General features: G+C 33.1%; 1 protein-coding gene and 1 long non-coding RNA gene across 2 annotated transcripts; one reads left to right on the forward strand and one right to left on the reverse strand.

Moving 5' to 3' along the window:
- Window positions 1-7,882: 7,882 nt before the first annotated feature.
- LOC122005519 (E3 ubiquitin-protein ligase RING1-like) lies at window positions 7,883-8,362 on the reverse strand. The gene has a single exon (XM_042560570.1). It carries the CDS (start codon window positions 8,360-8,362, stop codon window positions 7,883-7,885), a length of 480 nt encoding a protein of 159 aa, XP_042416504.1.
- Window positions 8,363-13,102: 4,740 nt separating this feature from the next.
- On the forward strand, window positions 13,103-15,159 carry LOC122011558. The gene is made up of 3 exons (XR_006119972.1): window positions 13,103-13,547; window positions 14,461-14,594; window positions 15,042-15,159. It is a non-coding gene; the product is annotated as an uncharacterized LOC122011558 (long non-coding RNA).
- Window positions 15,160-16,381: the final 1,222 nt, after the last annotated feature.

Here is a 16,381-nt window from a genome sequence, read left to right on the forward strand (position 1 = left end):
ATTTTTAGTCCCCATCGGAGATTCGTAAGTACTATAAAATATTTTATTTTTTTTTATTTATCTTAATAATTTAACATAATTTGTTTGTAATTTAATGCAGATTTGAAAATCCTGTACAAGTTGTTCGCGAGATTAATAGAATTGTGAATAACCATTGGGGAGGAGAGTCGATGACATATTCAAGCACCCCACCAGCCACAAAACAACTATGGTGGAGCGAGTTCAAGGTATATTTTCTTGAATTTAATTCAAATTTAAAATTAATATATAATTAAAAAAAATTCCATTTCAGCGGCTAAATAATTGGGACCCTAATGATGAAATGGAGATCCGCAGAATATTTAAAAAAAAATGTGGCGATCACATCAAACATGTATTAAGTCACGCCAAGCAGCGGGGGAAAAAACCAAACTTCATCACCGAAGAAAATTGGGAGAGGATCACCCAGTTTTGGGCAACAGAGGAGAGTAAGCAAAGGAGTGATCTGAATAGAATGAATCAATCTCATAATTCTGGTGACTCATCTGCTATATATGCGGGAGGCTCCATTAACATAGATGAGCATAGACGGAGATTGGTAATTTTTTAACTCTTCCACAAATTAATTATTTATATCAAATTATTTCATTATTTGTAATTATGTTTTTTAGACTAAGGAGCTAGGGAAGGAGCCCACTTTCATTGATACTTTCACCCGCACTTTTTAAAAAAAAAATAACACTTGGAGTGGGGCGAGAGCAAAAGCAGTCAAGGTTTGAATAAATTTTTATTTACTTAATTGTACTCTAGGTAGATGTCTTAATATTATATGTGTTTCTATTATATCTAATCAATATCTTTATGTTTTTTTAAAAAATAGGACAAATATGATGAACTCGAGCTAGCCCAATCATGCTCACAAGCTGGTGTCGATAGTCAGGGGTCTGAGGAGTCTGTTGGTAATAATTTGAGTTTATGGTTGGAGGCTAGTGGAGGACCAAAAGGGGGAAAGATTTTGGGAATGGGTTCCTTGAGCAGAACCCAAAGAATAGTTGGATCATCTTCCTCCTCAACAACACTTAGGACCCAAGTAAATACCTTGACTGATGAAGTTAGCAATCTGAAGGAAATAATATCACAAAGAGACCAAGAAAGGGTGCAAAGAGACCAAGAAAGGGCGAAAATGGAGCAAGATATGAGAGCATTGCGCCGACAGCAAGAATTTATCATGCGACACCTTCAGTTGAACTCCGCTCTAAGTCAGGTTCCTTCCAATGACGATGATGATGATGGCTATGATGATAACGATGATGGTGGTGATGGTTGTTCCTGATTTTAATTATGTACGCTGATTAAATGTCTCCTAATTAGTGTTTTCAACATTAAATAATAGTTTCTTAACTTCTCTAATTTTTATTTTAATTAATATGATTGATTTGTTTTTAACAGGGCTGGTGAGACGAAATGTATGCTGGAGAAAAAAGTAAGTATTATGTAATCTAATTTTATTGATTTATTTATATTTTTCAGTTGCATTTGTAAAGTTAAATAAGGGTATCATTATTTTTATAAATTTATTAAATTTTGCTACTACTGCATTATTAGTTCACATAGGAGGGAATCAATTAAAATTAGGTCAGCACGAAGAAAGAATGAAATCATTTAAAATTTTATCAAATTAGATTGATATAGACGGATTTGCTACTACTGCATTATATATTGACGGATTTGTCAACCATATCTTCTGGAGGTCATTTGATTGATTATATTTGAAACAAACTAATTCAGTGATGTCTTTAATCAATGAGGAAGGTGTTTGGAACCAATTTGATATTAACTAGTTTGTGTTTTATTCATTTGAGATATTTTCATATGTTAGGATTTTTAAAAATACATCTCATGCTATTCATGCCAAATGGAAATAGGATATTTGTAGCTTTTATTTGCTATGGTGAAATAGGATGTATTATATATTTAAGAAACTGTTAGCTAGCTTCAGGATACTTCTTATATTTTAATTTACCATTGCTATGAAATTGATAGTTGATACCGTTGATAAATAGGGCTTTTTTTTGAATGTTCAAGGAATTTCTGATTGCTTGTATAAAGGTGTTTAAGAGTAATTGTCTTGAGTTTGCTAACTTCAGTCCATGGGCAATTAAAAGTTTTTGACCTGTCTTAATTTTGACTTGTCTTCTTATTAGTTTGAAATATCAAACCAAGCTTTAGTCCTCTCTATCAATTTGTAGCTACAAGATCTCTGATTCATTTCTGTACATTCTGTTGGGCTTCACTTATTCTGCATACAATTGATCTTTTACCTAGGGAATCTATGGTAGTCTCAGTAATAGTCTGTTAACTCTACTGTATAACAATTAATACCAAAGGAGTAATAGTACCTTTTATTGTTGGTCATAAGGTGAGATAAAAGGAGATAAATCAAATATTAAGTGACCTCTTAAATGAAAAGATTATTTACTGCACGACTATGACTTGAATTCTTATCCATTCATACAAATCTATCGGATCTACATAACCAACAATTGGAAGCGTTATCACCCACAACACAATTAGTTCAATCTGAAGATGATCCATTTAACAAATCATGTCAGACTCAAAATTATTTACTCAGATCTGACACATTTATTGTAACTTCTAAATTGTTTTATACATCATGTGACCAAGATGTTAGTCCCAATTAACAAATGAATAAAAAAATCATCTAAATAATAATTCACCAAAAATATCACAGAGAAATATATATCATATGCGTAACAATGTAATAGAGAATATTCTATTTAGGGTTTTATCATTCCAACTTTTGATATCTATTAAAAAAAATTATAGCTAAGCACATTGTAACCAGATCATGCAGATCAACCCACATAACCAAACATTGTCAGTTACAGCTAATAAAGTAGTTGACCTATTTACAAATCCATATACAACTAGACCTGAATCCTGAAATCTGAGAGAGCACCTATGGATCTTCTGGAATTTTAGCTACTGCTACTAATCATGCTGGTAGTTTAGGCTACTTGAACATTGACCAAAGAAATAGACTGGATGTATAAAAAGGCAAGAATCAGAGAATGGGATGATAGAATTACTAATCTTTTGCCTCTCACTTTCTCTAGAACTAAAATGTTTTTGTAAAATAATTAGTCATTTCAATATCCATTAGTAAATTCAAAAATTTACAATTGAGATAACAAAAGAGTAAACAGATAGCAGATCCTGAAAGTAGAAGAAAATAATGAGTATAATCACAAAGAGAATAGTCACAATTTGAAGTTTATATAATTGTATAGATTTGAAATGGACTGGGCAAAACAATTCAAATTTAACTAAAACTAATAACAGTTACCTGGTAAAATGACTAACAAAAAAATTTACCTGTTCAAACAAAGCTGAATTCACATTCACATTGTATTCTATATTCATATCTTTCAAGCCACTACTAAAATCTTTGCTGTGCGGGAGCTTCCACCTCCATATGTCACCATCTTCAATGTATTCAAAGAGCTTCTGTACTCTTTCAAATTTGCAACCAGACAAATTTTTTTGACCTGCCTCCTGATAGTTGTGGATTCCAAGACCTTTCAAAGTATCACTTCTTTTTAAAAGCTTTTCTTTAAAGAAGTCAAATGCAATTGTAGCACCACTCTTATCCATATCAATAACCTTTATCACATTCTTGCCAAATGAAGCATTGCCACAGAGAGCTTCAACTGCAGTCTTATGATGGTCTAATATTATCACACTGAAATGAAAAGCAAACAAAAGGAAATCACATGCGTGAATTAAGAACCTCACATGTAATTGAGAAGATAAGGATTCTTAGCACTATTACTCTATGAACAAGATGAAAGACAAACTAATATACATTAAATAACATCACAGCAAAAAGAAGGAAAAGAAAACTATGAAGGACATGGACCTAAAAAGTTGAAAGTGGTACCTCTCGACTTTTGGATATAATTCCCCGATAAAACCAGAGGATCCAATGAAATCCAAAAGATAGACTTCATTTATTTCACCTAGAGGAAGATCATCAACTCTGTAAGAAAACCAGGATCAGTAATTTTAACCAGTGATCAGGTCAGGGTAGAATATAGATGTTATCATTGTTGCAGGAAATCTTTTTAATATATCATCTAGGCCATTCTTTAAAATAATACCCAATTAGTCAGAGGCCTATATTTCATTAACAGATCATTTGCATAAAGTAATTCTTTGGAGATCAATTTCAATTGCACCAGCAGAATACAGATATAGTAGCCACAGTCACTATCATCAATCGTAAACTAATGAATACTTTTAGCAACAATTGCAGCTTTTAGGAAGAGGGACTTCTGGACAATTGTATCTTTTGAACAGATAAATACATTAGGCCTCTCCACTAAGAACAATTGCCGAAGTTAATCCCTAAAGATTACTTAGAAGTGAACAACAAAGTATCACACTAACACTGATCAAGTGCAAATTATCCAAGAGCAAAAGAAGCTTTATCTTACATTCTTGGTTTGATCGAATGGTTGTGCCCCTACAGCAATATGAAGACTTCAAACATCACAATTCTGTTTATTAGATTGCCGATCCCCAATTTAAATGCTTCCTACTAGTGTTTTTTTATATGGTCTCCTCAAGCCTACAGTAAGCTGTAATTGAAAACCTTGAATACAATTAAAACCATTTGTAATTGATTAAGGATGGAGCAAACACTCAACTATTGATATTCACTTCGTAAAGGTCCCCAATGAGCAATGTTAAACACTATTGAAAGAAAAGCAAACATGGCATATGCTGACCAATTGGTTTCTGCAAGCAATACAGTCAAGGACAGTAAGCTCTTTTTCTAGAACTGCACAATAATTCATGACAGTATGGTGTTGGATAGATTACACTATCATTCGACTCTACTATCTAAGTATGTCTGTGTGATTTAGTGATCTGTTGATAGTTCAAAGAGCAAGATGTAAACCTTACATTTTAACTGGATTCTGTTTATTTAAATTAATTATAGAAACATGTGATGTTTTCTGGTTGCATATGATCTAGTTTATTTGTTTGTTTTTATGTAGGAAAAGAAGACTTGATGGGGATGAAAGCTTTTGTGGAATAAGAAGATAACTTGATGTTTCTTAGTTTGTTTAACTTGTTGGATTGATGTACCTTCTTGGATTGATGGACTTGTATGGAAACTTGTTGGAGTGTTTGAACTTGTGAAATATTTTTGAGTAGCTTAAAGAACAAATTATGATATTGTATGCTTTGTTGAGTTTGAATGAATAGATGTATGTGAATTAATTAAGATGTGTTAATGTTAATTAGGATGTGTTAATGTTAATTATGATGTGTTGAATGTGTTATTTGAATTTGTTGCATATGTATGTATGGATTGGAATTGTAGAAAACAATTATATCTGGAATGTAGTTTTGATAGTAGGAACGAATTTGGCAACAAATAATTTTTGTTGCCAATCTATCGTATTCTTCCCAGATTCTGCGACGAATCTGTGGATTCGTCCCAGAATCCCATATAAAAAGCAACGGATTTGGCAACGAAAATTTAATTCGTTGCCAAATTTTGGTGCCAAAATCATTGCCAAATTTATTATTTGTTTTAAATTTGGGACTAACTTAGCAACAAAAATTAATTCGTCACAGAATTTGTCCCCAAATTCGTTGCAAAGTTTGTAACAAAAAAGTTTTTCGTCCCAAAATTGTATGAAATTTTGCAACAAATAAGGGTTTTTGTTGCAAATTTGGCGACGGATTTGGCAACGAAAATAAAATTCGTTGCTAAATTTTGTTGCCAAATTCGTTGCCGATTTTGCAACAAAATTACTATTCGTTGGAAAAAATTTGGGACAAAATTTGCAATAAAAAAAAATTCGACAAAATTTTTTGACCCCAGATTCGTTGCTAAGTTTGCAACAAAAAAATTTTTCGTCCCAAAATTATATGAAATATTGCAACAAAAAAGGGTTTTTGTTGCAAATTTGGCGACGGCTTTCGCAACGAAAATAAAATTCGTTGCTAAATTTTGTTGTCTCGTTGCGGATTTTGCAACAAAATTACTATTCGTTGGAAAATCCATACGCAAAATTTGGGACAAAATTAGCAACAAAAAAAAATTCGACAAAATTTTTTGACCCCAAATTCGTTGCTAAGTTTGCAACAAAAAATTTTTTCGTCCCAAAATTCTTTAGACTTCTACCGTATATTTGCGACGAATTTGGGGACGAAAATTATTTTCGTCCCTATTTTCGTCCCCAATTTCGTTGCCAATTTTGCAACAAATATAAATTTGTTCCAAAAATTGGCATCAACCTGTTTGGGACGAAAATTTTTTCGTCCCAAATTTCGTCCCCAAATCTTTTGCAACGAATTTTTTTTATAAATTCGTCCCAAAATTCATCCCAAAATACAGTAATTATTGTAGTGGCATCAATAAATCAGCTAGTGTAGCGACAACATCCTGCTCGTCCACGATCATCTTCTTGAATTCATGGACAACAGAGAGGTTAGACATAACACAATGTAGCAGCTGCATTCTTCACTAACCATTGCATGGTCGTCAACCTCTGCTTCTCTTTGTTCCATGCAGTCCTCTTATTGTTGGAGCACAACTTGAACCCTCCCACATAAACACTCTCCAACTTGAAGCTCCTCTCCTCCTCCACTACTTCACCCAGCTGATCCTCTGCGATAGTTGGCACCATGACTCTCACAAAAAAACAGGGCTTCAGAAACAAATTTTTAAAACGGAATTAAAGTTTGTTTTTTATTTAAGTCAATTAGAGACAGAATTAACAAGTGGTGGTGTAAGTGTACTACTCTACCGGCATTATATAAAGCAAACATGAATCCGCCGGTTGTTCTTCAATCGGAACCGTTAACTTTAATTTTATTTAAATGGAAATTTTATGTCCGATCTTTCCAATCAAGCACGTGTTGCTCTCGAGGACAATGATAGGCAACTAGACCTATGATTTATTGTTATTTTAGGTAATTACGATGCAAATTACAGTTAAAACTGGGTTAATAATTGCACTATATCTTGTCGGATCTAGAACAACGGTTATTTTAGTTATATGTAATTTGATTCCAACAGCAATAACTAGTCAAAATTATTTTATACCAAAAAAGTAAATATTATCAGAATCCGGATAGGATTCATTTTAAAATAAATAAATAAATAAATAAATTATGACAATCATTCCTAATTCTAGTTGGGTCAATCTACAGACTACATAATTCATTCCGGAGTTCTATTATGTTCATATTTGTTTTTTTGATGGTGTAATTCCAAGCATATTATGACAGACATTTCTTAATTATTTTTTTTCTCAATCACACTACTGGTCACCATTCGTAATTCTAATTGGATCAATTTATAATAATAAATTATGATAATTCTCATTAATTATTGGTCAAAAATAGATGCTAAATGTAATCGGTAACCAAATTAATTAGGTTACTAAACGAAGTCAGATAGATTCATCCAAATCTAATCGAGTCAAGTTTTTTTATTGAAATTATTTTTATTGAGCTAGGGTTCAATGGAAATAACATTCATCGTAAAAATTACAGATCATAATTTTAACGAGACAAGATCGTACAGTTTTGACTAGTTTTTCATAACAATTTCTTGTGCAGCAACAGCATCCTCTGTTTAGAGAGTAATCAAATTGTAACTAAGGATTTCTCAATTGATCATGAAATAACATCAATATTCATCAAATTGATGTTCTCATCCATCAAACAGACCAACTTAGCAAAAGAGTAGTAATGTAATTATAAATGATATCAATCATCGTTAAACAAGGTAAGGAATGGATGAACAGAGGAATCTCTTTAATTTTCTCAGTTATGTTACAGTAGATCGATCCTATCGCTACTCTGCGGTGGGAAGTGAGAATCTGCAGAGGGGGCAAGAATTTCTCCGTCGCAGCCACTGCTTTAGACACCCCTCGTGAAACGAATGGCCGCAAGGCATTGCCAGAGCCCGAGTCATCACCTCCAAATCGTCGAGGCAAATGGAACACGAGCTTTCTTCTCCCATCATAGTTACCATCTGGAGCTCCACCACCGCCGCTGTGGACGCCGTCCTAGGCCCTTTGTTGAACTGGACGAAGTCGATATCTTCGTTGCCCCCGAAAAAATATTCATTGGCCTCCCGAGGAATCAAATAGCGAAGGCGGCCGGTAGAAGCGGAAGGAGTGACGGGGATTTCAATGATGGAAAAGAACTCCATAGAGACCAACTCCGTGATTGGAAATCGGTCGAACACCGTGTAGGTGTATCTTCGGAAAGCTTGAGCGAGAAGGTCGAGGTCGGCAGGGCTCACGTGATTCGCCGCGACATGGAAGAACATCTGCTCTGCTCCTCCCAGGTGGGCCGATGGCTGATGTGGCAGTAGGGCTAGGGGATGGTGAAATGGGCGCACTCGGCAGTGACATGATCGGAAGACGAAGAAAGCGTCTGGCGGCAAAAGTGCGAGATGAATTGGGGCTCTATGTCTTGATGAGGCTGTAAGAGCCGTGTCACCACTCGCGCGTTAATGCGAAGAGTGACGCCGGCTGTGTCGGCCGCCCAGCCAGGTATCTCCCTCGATGAGATGGAGGCGTCTGCGTTGATCCTCCTGGAGTTGGCTGAAGCTGCAGGATCCATGAAGGAGAAAAGAGAAGACAAGAGAAGAGAATCTGTAGTTTAGGAGAAGCTGTGAAGAAAAGAATTGATGGGTGTGGATTGAGATAGTGCGGTTTTGTTTAATTTATATAGAATCCTCATTTCCTAAAATGAAGTCAGTTAAATTTGATTACTAATAATTCGGATTAGACAGCTATTAGGAATTTCAATGCAATATTATAATTTCAACTTATAAAATAAATAATAATAATAATAATAATAACATTTAGGTAACGTTGACTAGCAAACGAGTCAATTTTTTTGTCGAAGTCTACGATTTCGGAATTAAAATATAATAAATAAACATAAATGTATGGAAAAAAAAATTAGGGATAGATCCTTATTTTATTGGGCTATAGGAGTCCATATATTCTAATATTATTTATATTAAAAATTTTCTTAATTAATTATTTTAATTATATACTCTTCTTCGTCCTCAGTGATTCTACAATTTTAAAGGATATTCTTCTCCTCATGTGTTGATGATCTCCTTTTCTAGTTCTTTCTTTTTCGTCTTTGATACAAATAGAAAATAGAAATTCGTTATCCATTCAATACAAAATAACAATTTTTTTAAAAAAAATATCACCCTTTTCATTTTAACGTCTACAATAAATTTTAAGCTATTTGAATTTTATTATAATTTATTATTTTTTATTGATAATATTATTAACTAATGTTGAATAAAATTCTAGATGCTTATTATTTATAGACGTTTATTCTAATTAGTCGAAATAAAAGTTTTATTTGTTTGTTATTTTCTTATATTTATCTAGGTAAGTAATGCCGGACATAATAGTAATTATTTTACAAGCTGATGAGAAGAAAGAATTGAGGAGATGATGAAAAGAGAAAATACCAAAAAAAAAACCTATGTTCTATGAGTTTTTACCAAAATAATAAAACATTATTATGAATAGAGAATTAATTCTCAAATAGTTAATTATATATTTATATAGACTTTCTACTTTAATTGTAAAGAATGGAAAAAATCTCTAAAAATAAAAAAAAATATTACTAAATTTATAATTTAAAATCCCTAAAATCTAAAAATATAAAAGTTAAAAATTATCAAAAATATTTAAAATGTAAAAATACCTTAAATACTAAAAAAGCTAAAATTAACAAAAAATAATAATAATAATAAATTACGGATCCTCTTGCATTTATTATCTTAAGTTGAAAAAATTTATCCTCAAGTTTAGAATAGTTTCAGATGATAACCTAAGAAAAAAAATCATTTGACGCAAAATACATAAAATCTACTGGCAACCGCTGTACTCCTATTAGTCCTTTTTCAACAATTTCATTAAAAAAAGAAAACACCACCAGAGCTCCAACTTGGTTAGAAGTCCTACTCCTAGATTATCAATAAGAGCCTTAAGATTCTTATACACCTTTAGATAATTACTACTCTGGTCTGCCAAATTTGACACGTATTCCTTTATGTTGATATGGAGGTTCGATCAAATTAGGTAATTAAACTAAGTCGGTTAAACGAGTCAAATAGGCTCTTTAGAATTAGTGTATTTTTTCTATGAAATATAATAAATAATCTTACATCATATATACATTTAGTCCACAAAGTCATTGTTAATTTATTAGGTCAAGTTTTTTTGAAACGATTTATTAGGTTGAATTGGTTGATGGATCTGGAGATCTTAAAATGACATAAAACTAATTTTTATGTATTCGTCTAGTTCTTCTGATTGTAAAAATACTATTTGATCATGTCCGAGAGTTGAGTCGATGGACGCTGGGGACGTGACGCTCTCTGTTGACTTCGTGTAGACTTCGGGATGACGTGGTCTCCGGTGAACCTACAACAAAACCGGGTCGGGAAGGGGATCCCGACGACGGCCCTCCAACGCTCAAGTCAGGCGAAAGGAAATCGAAACAGCGTAACGAGGCCAAGAGTTACAGTAGATGAGAATGCATACCTCCGTCGAAGGTTGGGGGCCCTTATATAGGACTCCCCGGAGGTGCGTGCACGCTCTTCGAAGCGTGCACGCTCTTCGAAGCGTGCACGCTCCTCTAAACATACCTAGAAATGGTCGTGTTAAAAAAGTACGTCTGACGCCATACCGCAACCGTCCGAACATATATCTGACGTGACAGTGGAAACTTCCACCGTACGATTCTCTGTCTAGTTTAGCCGTTGACCCTGCTATCTGTCTCCTTTGTCCTTTTTTGCGTCTTGTCTATTCCCGGGTCCGCCTAGCCGCTCAGGTGGTCGGACGCATAGGTGTGCCGAACCGAGCGGGGAGATCCCCTAGTTGCTCAGACGGGCATACGTTCTTTAGTTGGTCAACAACTCAGCCGAGCGGACGAGCCGCTCGGCGCAGCAATTCCTTGGTGGGCAGATTGAGCGTCGGAAGCCCGACCCATGGTCGAGCTATATTCACACCGGCTCAGGCGACTCCTGGCCGATCGGACTTTAGATCTGGCCGATCGGACTTTGTACCTCTCCGCTCGGCCAAATCTTTAGGTTGGTCATGACCTCCACGCGTCGTTGACCGTCGCCCATGTGGGTCCCTCCCTACGCTTACCACCGGATCACTATTAAATATCAATTTGACGAAATATATTGAAAGCAGTGATTTTTTTTTTTGAAACTATGGCTGAATGTACCTAAATAAAATCAATGTAAGTTCATTCGGCTAATATCGGTTGATGAACTTAGAGAGTTCGGAATGAAATGAAACCATATCCTATGAGTTCTTCTAATTCTTATGATTATTTCAATTCTCTCAAACATCAATTTAACCCAATATATTGAGTCAAATAAAATATATTTATATTTAAAAAATTATTGCTCTTAATATATTGGGTCAAATAAATGTTTGATAGTATTTTTGCAATTAAGAGAACTAGACAAACAAATAAGAACTAGTTTCATATCATTTCAAGGTCTCTAAGTCCATCAGCCAGTTTCAACCAAAATCGGTTGATGGACATAGAGATCTGGAAATAATATGAAACTAGTTCCTATGTATTCGTTTAGTTCTCTCGATTGTAAAAATATTATCAAACATCAATTTGACTGAATATATTGAGAGCAATAATTTTTTAAACATGAATTAGTTTTGGGAATACATTCATATTTAAGAAGTCACTGTTCTCAATATATTGGGTCAAATTAATGTTTGATAATATTTTTACAATTAGTAGAATTAGACGAACACATAGGTACTGATTTCATATCATTTCGAGGCCTCTAGCTCCATTAGTCGATTTTGATCGAAACTGACTCATGAATTTTTTCAAACACATAAAAAGAAATTAATTCAACTGGAAAAATTTTCCAATCAAATTGATTTAAGAATGAGGGTAAAATGGGAAATGAGTACATTATTTAGTAATTTTTAAACTATGATATATGATTTAGGTATTTTAAAAACTTATCTACTTGATTCAATAAAATCGGATAGTAATAACTACTTAAGTAAATGATACAATGGTATATTAGCTATTACAATATTATGGCAATTATCTAAGTAATTACTTGTAACAACTATTAAGTAGTAGTTGCTATTAGTGTTGGATTAGTGTTGCAATAGTTATAGAGTTGTTGTCATATATTATAACAATTAATCATAGTTGTTATAATAATACCAATATAAGGATATTTCACTACAAGAAAACAAGGCTTTAGAGATAGATTTTTAAAACAAAATTAAAATCTGTTTAAAAGTTTAGTAAATCAAAAACAGATTTTCTACGGAATTACTAATCCATTTTAATTAAATAAAATATAATATATAAAAAAAAAATTTGAAACAGAATTTAAAATGGATTTGAGACGAAATTGTCAATAAATTTTTATAAACAAAAATAAATACAGATTATAAATAAATATTTGAAACAAAAATAAAATCTGTTTCACATTTTTATAAATCAATGATTGATTTTCTAAAGAATCACTAATTTGTTTTACTTTAATAAAATCTAATATGAAAAAATAGAACCAGAATTTAAGACCAATTGAAGACAAAATAAAATATAAATTTTTATTAAAAAAATAAATATGGATTATAAATAAAATTTGAAACCATATTTCTGTAAAAAAAGTTATTTAAAATTTAACGAAGATAAATTTATTTTATTTTTAAAAATATAATGTATAAAATAAAATTTGAGATGAAATATGAAATAGATTTGAAATAAAATTTTATATAATTTTTTTTAAAAAATATTAAGTATAACTAAATTTTAAAAAAATGTTAAAAATATCATTTAAAATATAAACAATTGACATAAAAAATTAGTTTCTAAATTAATAAAATTTGTGATGAAATAAATTGGGATTTATAAATTTATCACATTATTCACAAATATTATAGATTATTTTTTCTCTAAAATTTATTAGCCCATATTATTTTTTTCTTAATATATTTTTTTTGCATAAGCCCGCTTCGTAACCTACCCTTCCCTTTCTTTCTATAGTCGCAGCAATTTCGTCATTCTTGGGATTTCCTCGCTCGCCCACCTCTAGCAGTTGCGAGGTCGCCGCAGTTGCGTTTGGCCGCATCTCGATGTGAAGGATTTCAGAGCCTTTGTTGAGCGATTCGAGATATATCCCTCCCCTCACCTCTGCCTCCTGCCGCTCGCCATCTGACCTCAAGTTCGCCGTCAGATTTGTGTAACCTTCTATTGATACTTCCCATTTTTTTTTTTTTTTTGGCTTTGGGCTGTGTGTGTTTATCATCTGAAGCTTTGAGATCGAGGGCCTTGTTGCTGCTGGATACGGGAATCCAGATTGGAAGAGGACGCATGAACCTGGTAGCCAGACAGCGGTAGTGGTGTTGTGGCTTCAAAAGAACGGGGCAACCTGTGTTGGGCGGAACAGTCCTGGATGAATTTGCATTTGGGTTAGCACTTAGCACTCCAGTACAATATGACGTTTTTGTGTGTGTTTGTATTATTTCAAAAAGCCTTTATTGGACATGTTATTAACAAAATTCTTTGACATACACATTGAGCAACCACACGGATACTTACGAATACATTATTATCTATCTGCTATCAAATCATTATGTAATACATAAATACGTTGTAGAGAAACCAAAAAATTTATGTAAATTTAGCTAACGGAAGAGGATTATACAATTATACGGACACATTGTCATCACTCATGTTGTTAATCTAGTATTAGTTGTCTGACATATCTACGTATGTGTTTTTTTATGTGGCTCAACAACATTGTTCTTTGAGCAGAAGTTTGCAGTCTTTAGGTTTGCTTACTTTTCTGTAGGCTGATGGGAGGTGTTAATGCTGGCCATTATAGTATAGCTTCTAACTTTAATGTAGCAATCGTTAGCAATTTTTTGATCATTAGTGAAACCAACAGAGACCAATGAATCTAGTGAAAGATTGAGGGCGTTTGAAGAATTAGATTGTGACATTAGACTTTAAAATTGATTTAGAAGGAAATAATATATGATCTTAAGGTTATAATTTTCTGAATAGAACTTAAAAGTTAGATGTGTAATTTTGATATATGAACTGGAAAATTTATTGTCGTTTATTTATTTTCCATTTTCGTTTTGTATAAGTTGCTTAATATGTTTTGCTTCTGTAAAACATCTACTGTGAAATTGGAAAAAATTGTTCAGTTCTTTGTGATTTCTGATGTAACACTGAGGTTGGTGTTTGCAAGATTTAATGATTAGGGATTGAGTTAGGTCCTTATTACCTGCAATTGTCCATATCTTATTGTAAGCTGCCTCTAATTTAATCTCAAATAGGTTTGAGAAGAGAATTATCTAATTAATGTTTTGACAGTGCTACAGGAGAAAACTTGCTGATATCAATGTTTTGGCTGGGGAATTAATGTTTCTATCACCACTGTAATGTTCATGCAATGATACGAAGCTAAGGCTCTAGAGATCTATCAGGCCTCAGATGCTGATATCAAGGTCTGCATTAAATGTATGCATGTTCATGAGTTATTTTGGACTCTTGGGATGAAAAGTGCTTCCCCTTTTGTTGAGGGGCTTTGAAGATTGCAAGGATGGCAGATACGTCAAGAGTGTGAAAATCAGTTAGGATAATGAACTTGATATCAATTAAAAATATAATCGGTTGATCAGAATATTGTTGATGACATATTTGTGAGAATATATGAATTATGACCCAGACTCAAGTATCGATTTCTAAACAAATAATGTCATTGCGTGTTAATTGTCCTAAGTTTGATTATCTCATTTCTCTCCTAGGTTGTGGTCCAAATCTCAATGGAGATGATACAAATTTGTACTGTTGGCAAGTAGTTATTTTTTTTTTTTTTCTGATATAGGTTATTTCATTGCATGCTTATTTTTATATTTATTAAACTTATTCATTTCATGTTTTGATTTTGCTAGATTGTCTCAACAAACTTGGTTGGTTCATTAATCCATATGAAGTAATTCATCTCATGGAGTTTGAGACAAAGGAGGGCAAAGGGAAGAAATCATAGACATGCATGCTACTAGCAAGAGGATAGATGAAGAAATTATTGAAAGTAAAGTATTGAACTTCTTATCACAAAAAATAGATAGAGGGAAGAAAAGTTTATCAACTAAGGTAGGCAAAGCAAAGAAAAGGAGAAAGTTTGTAAAATGATTCAAGAGATGAAATATTCAAATCATTTATATCTTGGAGGATCTGATCCGTATGATCATGAACGTCGTGATAGAATGTAAAGATTATATTGCTTAAGGTGAGATTTAAAAATTTATACATTTGTTTAGATGATGTAAATATCTATTTATCTCAATGTTAATTCTATGATACTTTTGGATTAGAAATTAGCTGTTTTAAATATTTATTTGAAATGTGTGTGTGTTTCTTGTAGTAGATAAGAATACAGAAATATAATATAATAAAAATAGCAATAAATTCAAAATAAATTATATATAGATTTATAAATATAATTATAAACAGATTTATAACCAGATTAGAATTAGTTTTTATATGTTATTTAAAACAGATTAATGACGGATTTAAAACAAAATTTAGAGACAGGTTTTGTATTTGAAATTTATTTTATTTGGTTAATTTAAAAACAGATTTATAAATGACTTTTTAATCTGTTTATAAATTAGAGATGGAATATTTCTGTCTCTTGAATTAGCAACGGGGCTTTCAATAACGGTTTTAGACACGGAATATTCCGTCTCAAACTTTTTTTAGAAACGGAAAAGTGACTTTCAGAAACTGATTTTTCGTCTCTGAAGCCCTGTTTTTTTGTAGTGTTTTTGAGATAAATAATATAATTGAACATCTTTTTAATGTTTTTAATATTCTTTTGATAATTTATATAAGTTAGGATGTATTTTTTTATTTTTTTTATCTTTACAAGTCAATTTTTTTTTTTGGATCATATCTGATGCGGTGATGATGAGGGGCCCACCCCGTTGCTACGGTAGAGGTCAATGGAGGTCAAAGTGAAGATGGTCAATGGATGAACGGTCTTGGTCGGTCGGATGGACGGTCTTAGCCGGTTGGGTGAGGCATATTCCGACCGTGGGTTAAGCACCGACCCACCGTCTCCAACACGAAGTAATCAAACCGACGCTCAAGGGACGCGCAGAAGCCAAGCCGAGCAGCTCCTCCGCTCGGCCTAGCAGCAGACTTGACATCAGTCGAGCACGCAAACAGTGAACTGCCAGCCGACCGGCTATCCCGCTCAGCCAAGCAATAGAGCATGTGGACAGTGGGC

This window comes from Zingiber officinale, chromosome 1A (genome assembly GCF_018446385.1).
Source record: "Zingiber officinale cultivar Zhangliang chromosome 1A, Zo_v1.1, whole genome shotgun sequence".
Classification (NCBI taxonomy): Eukaryota; Viridiplantae; Streptophyta; class Magnoliopsida; order Zingiberales; family Zingiberaceae; genus Zingiber; species Zingiber officinale.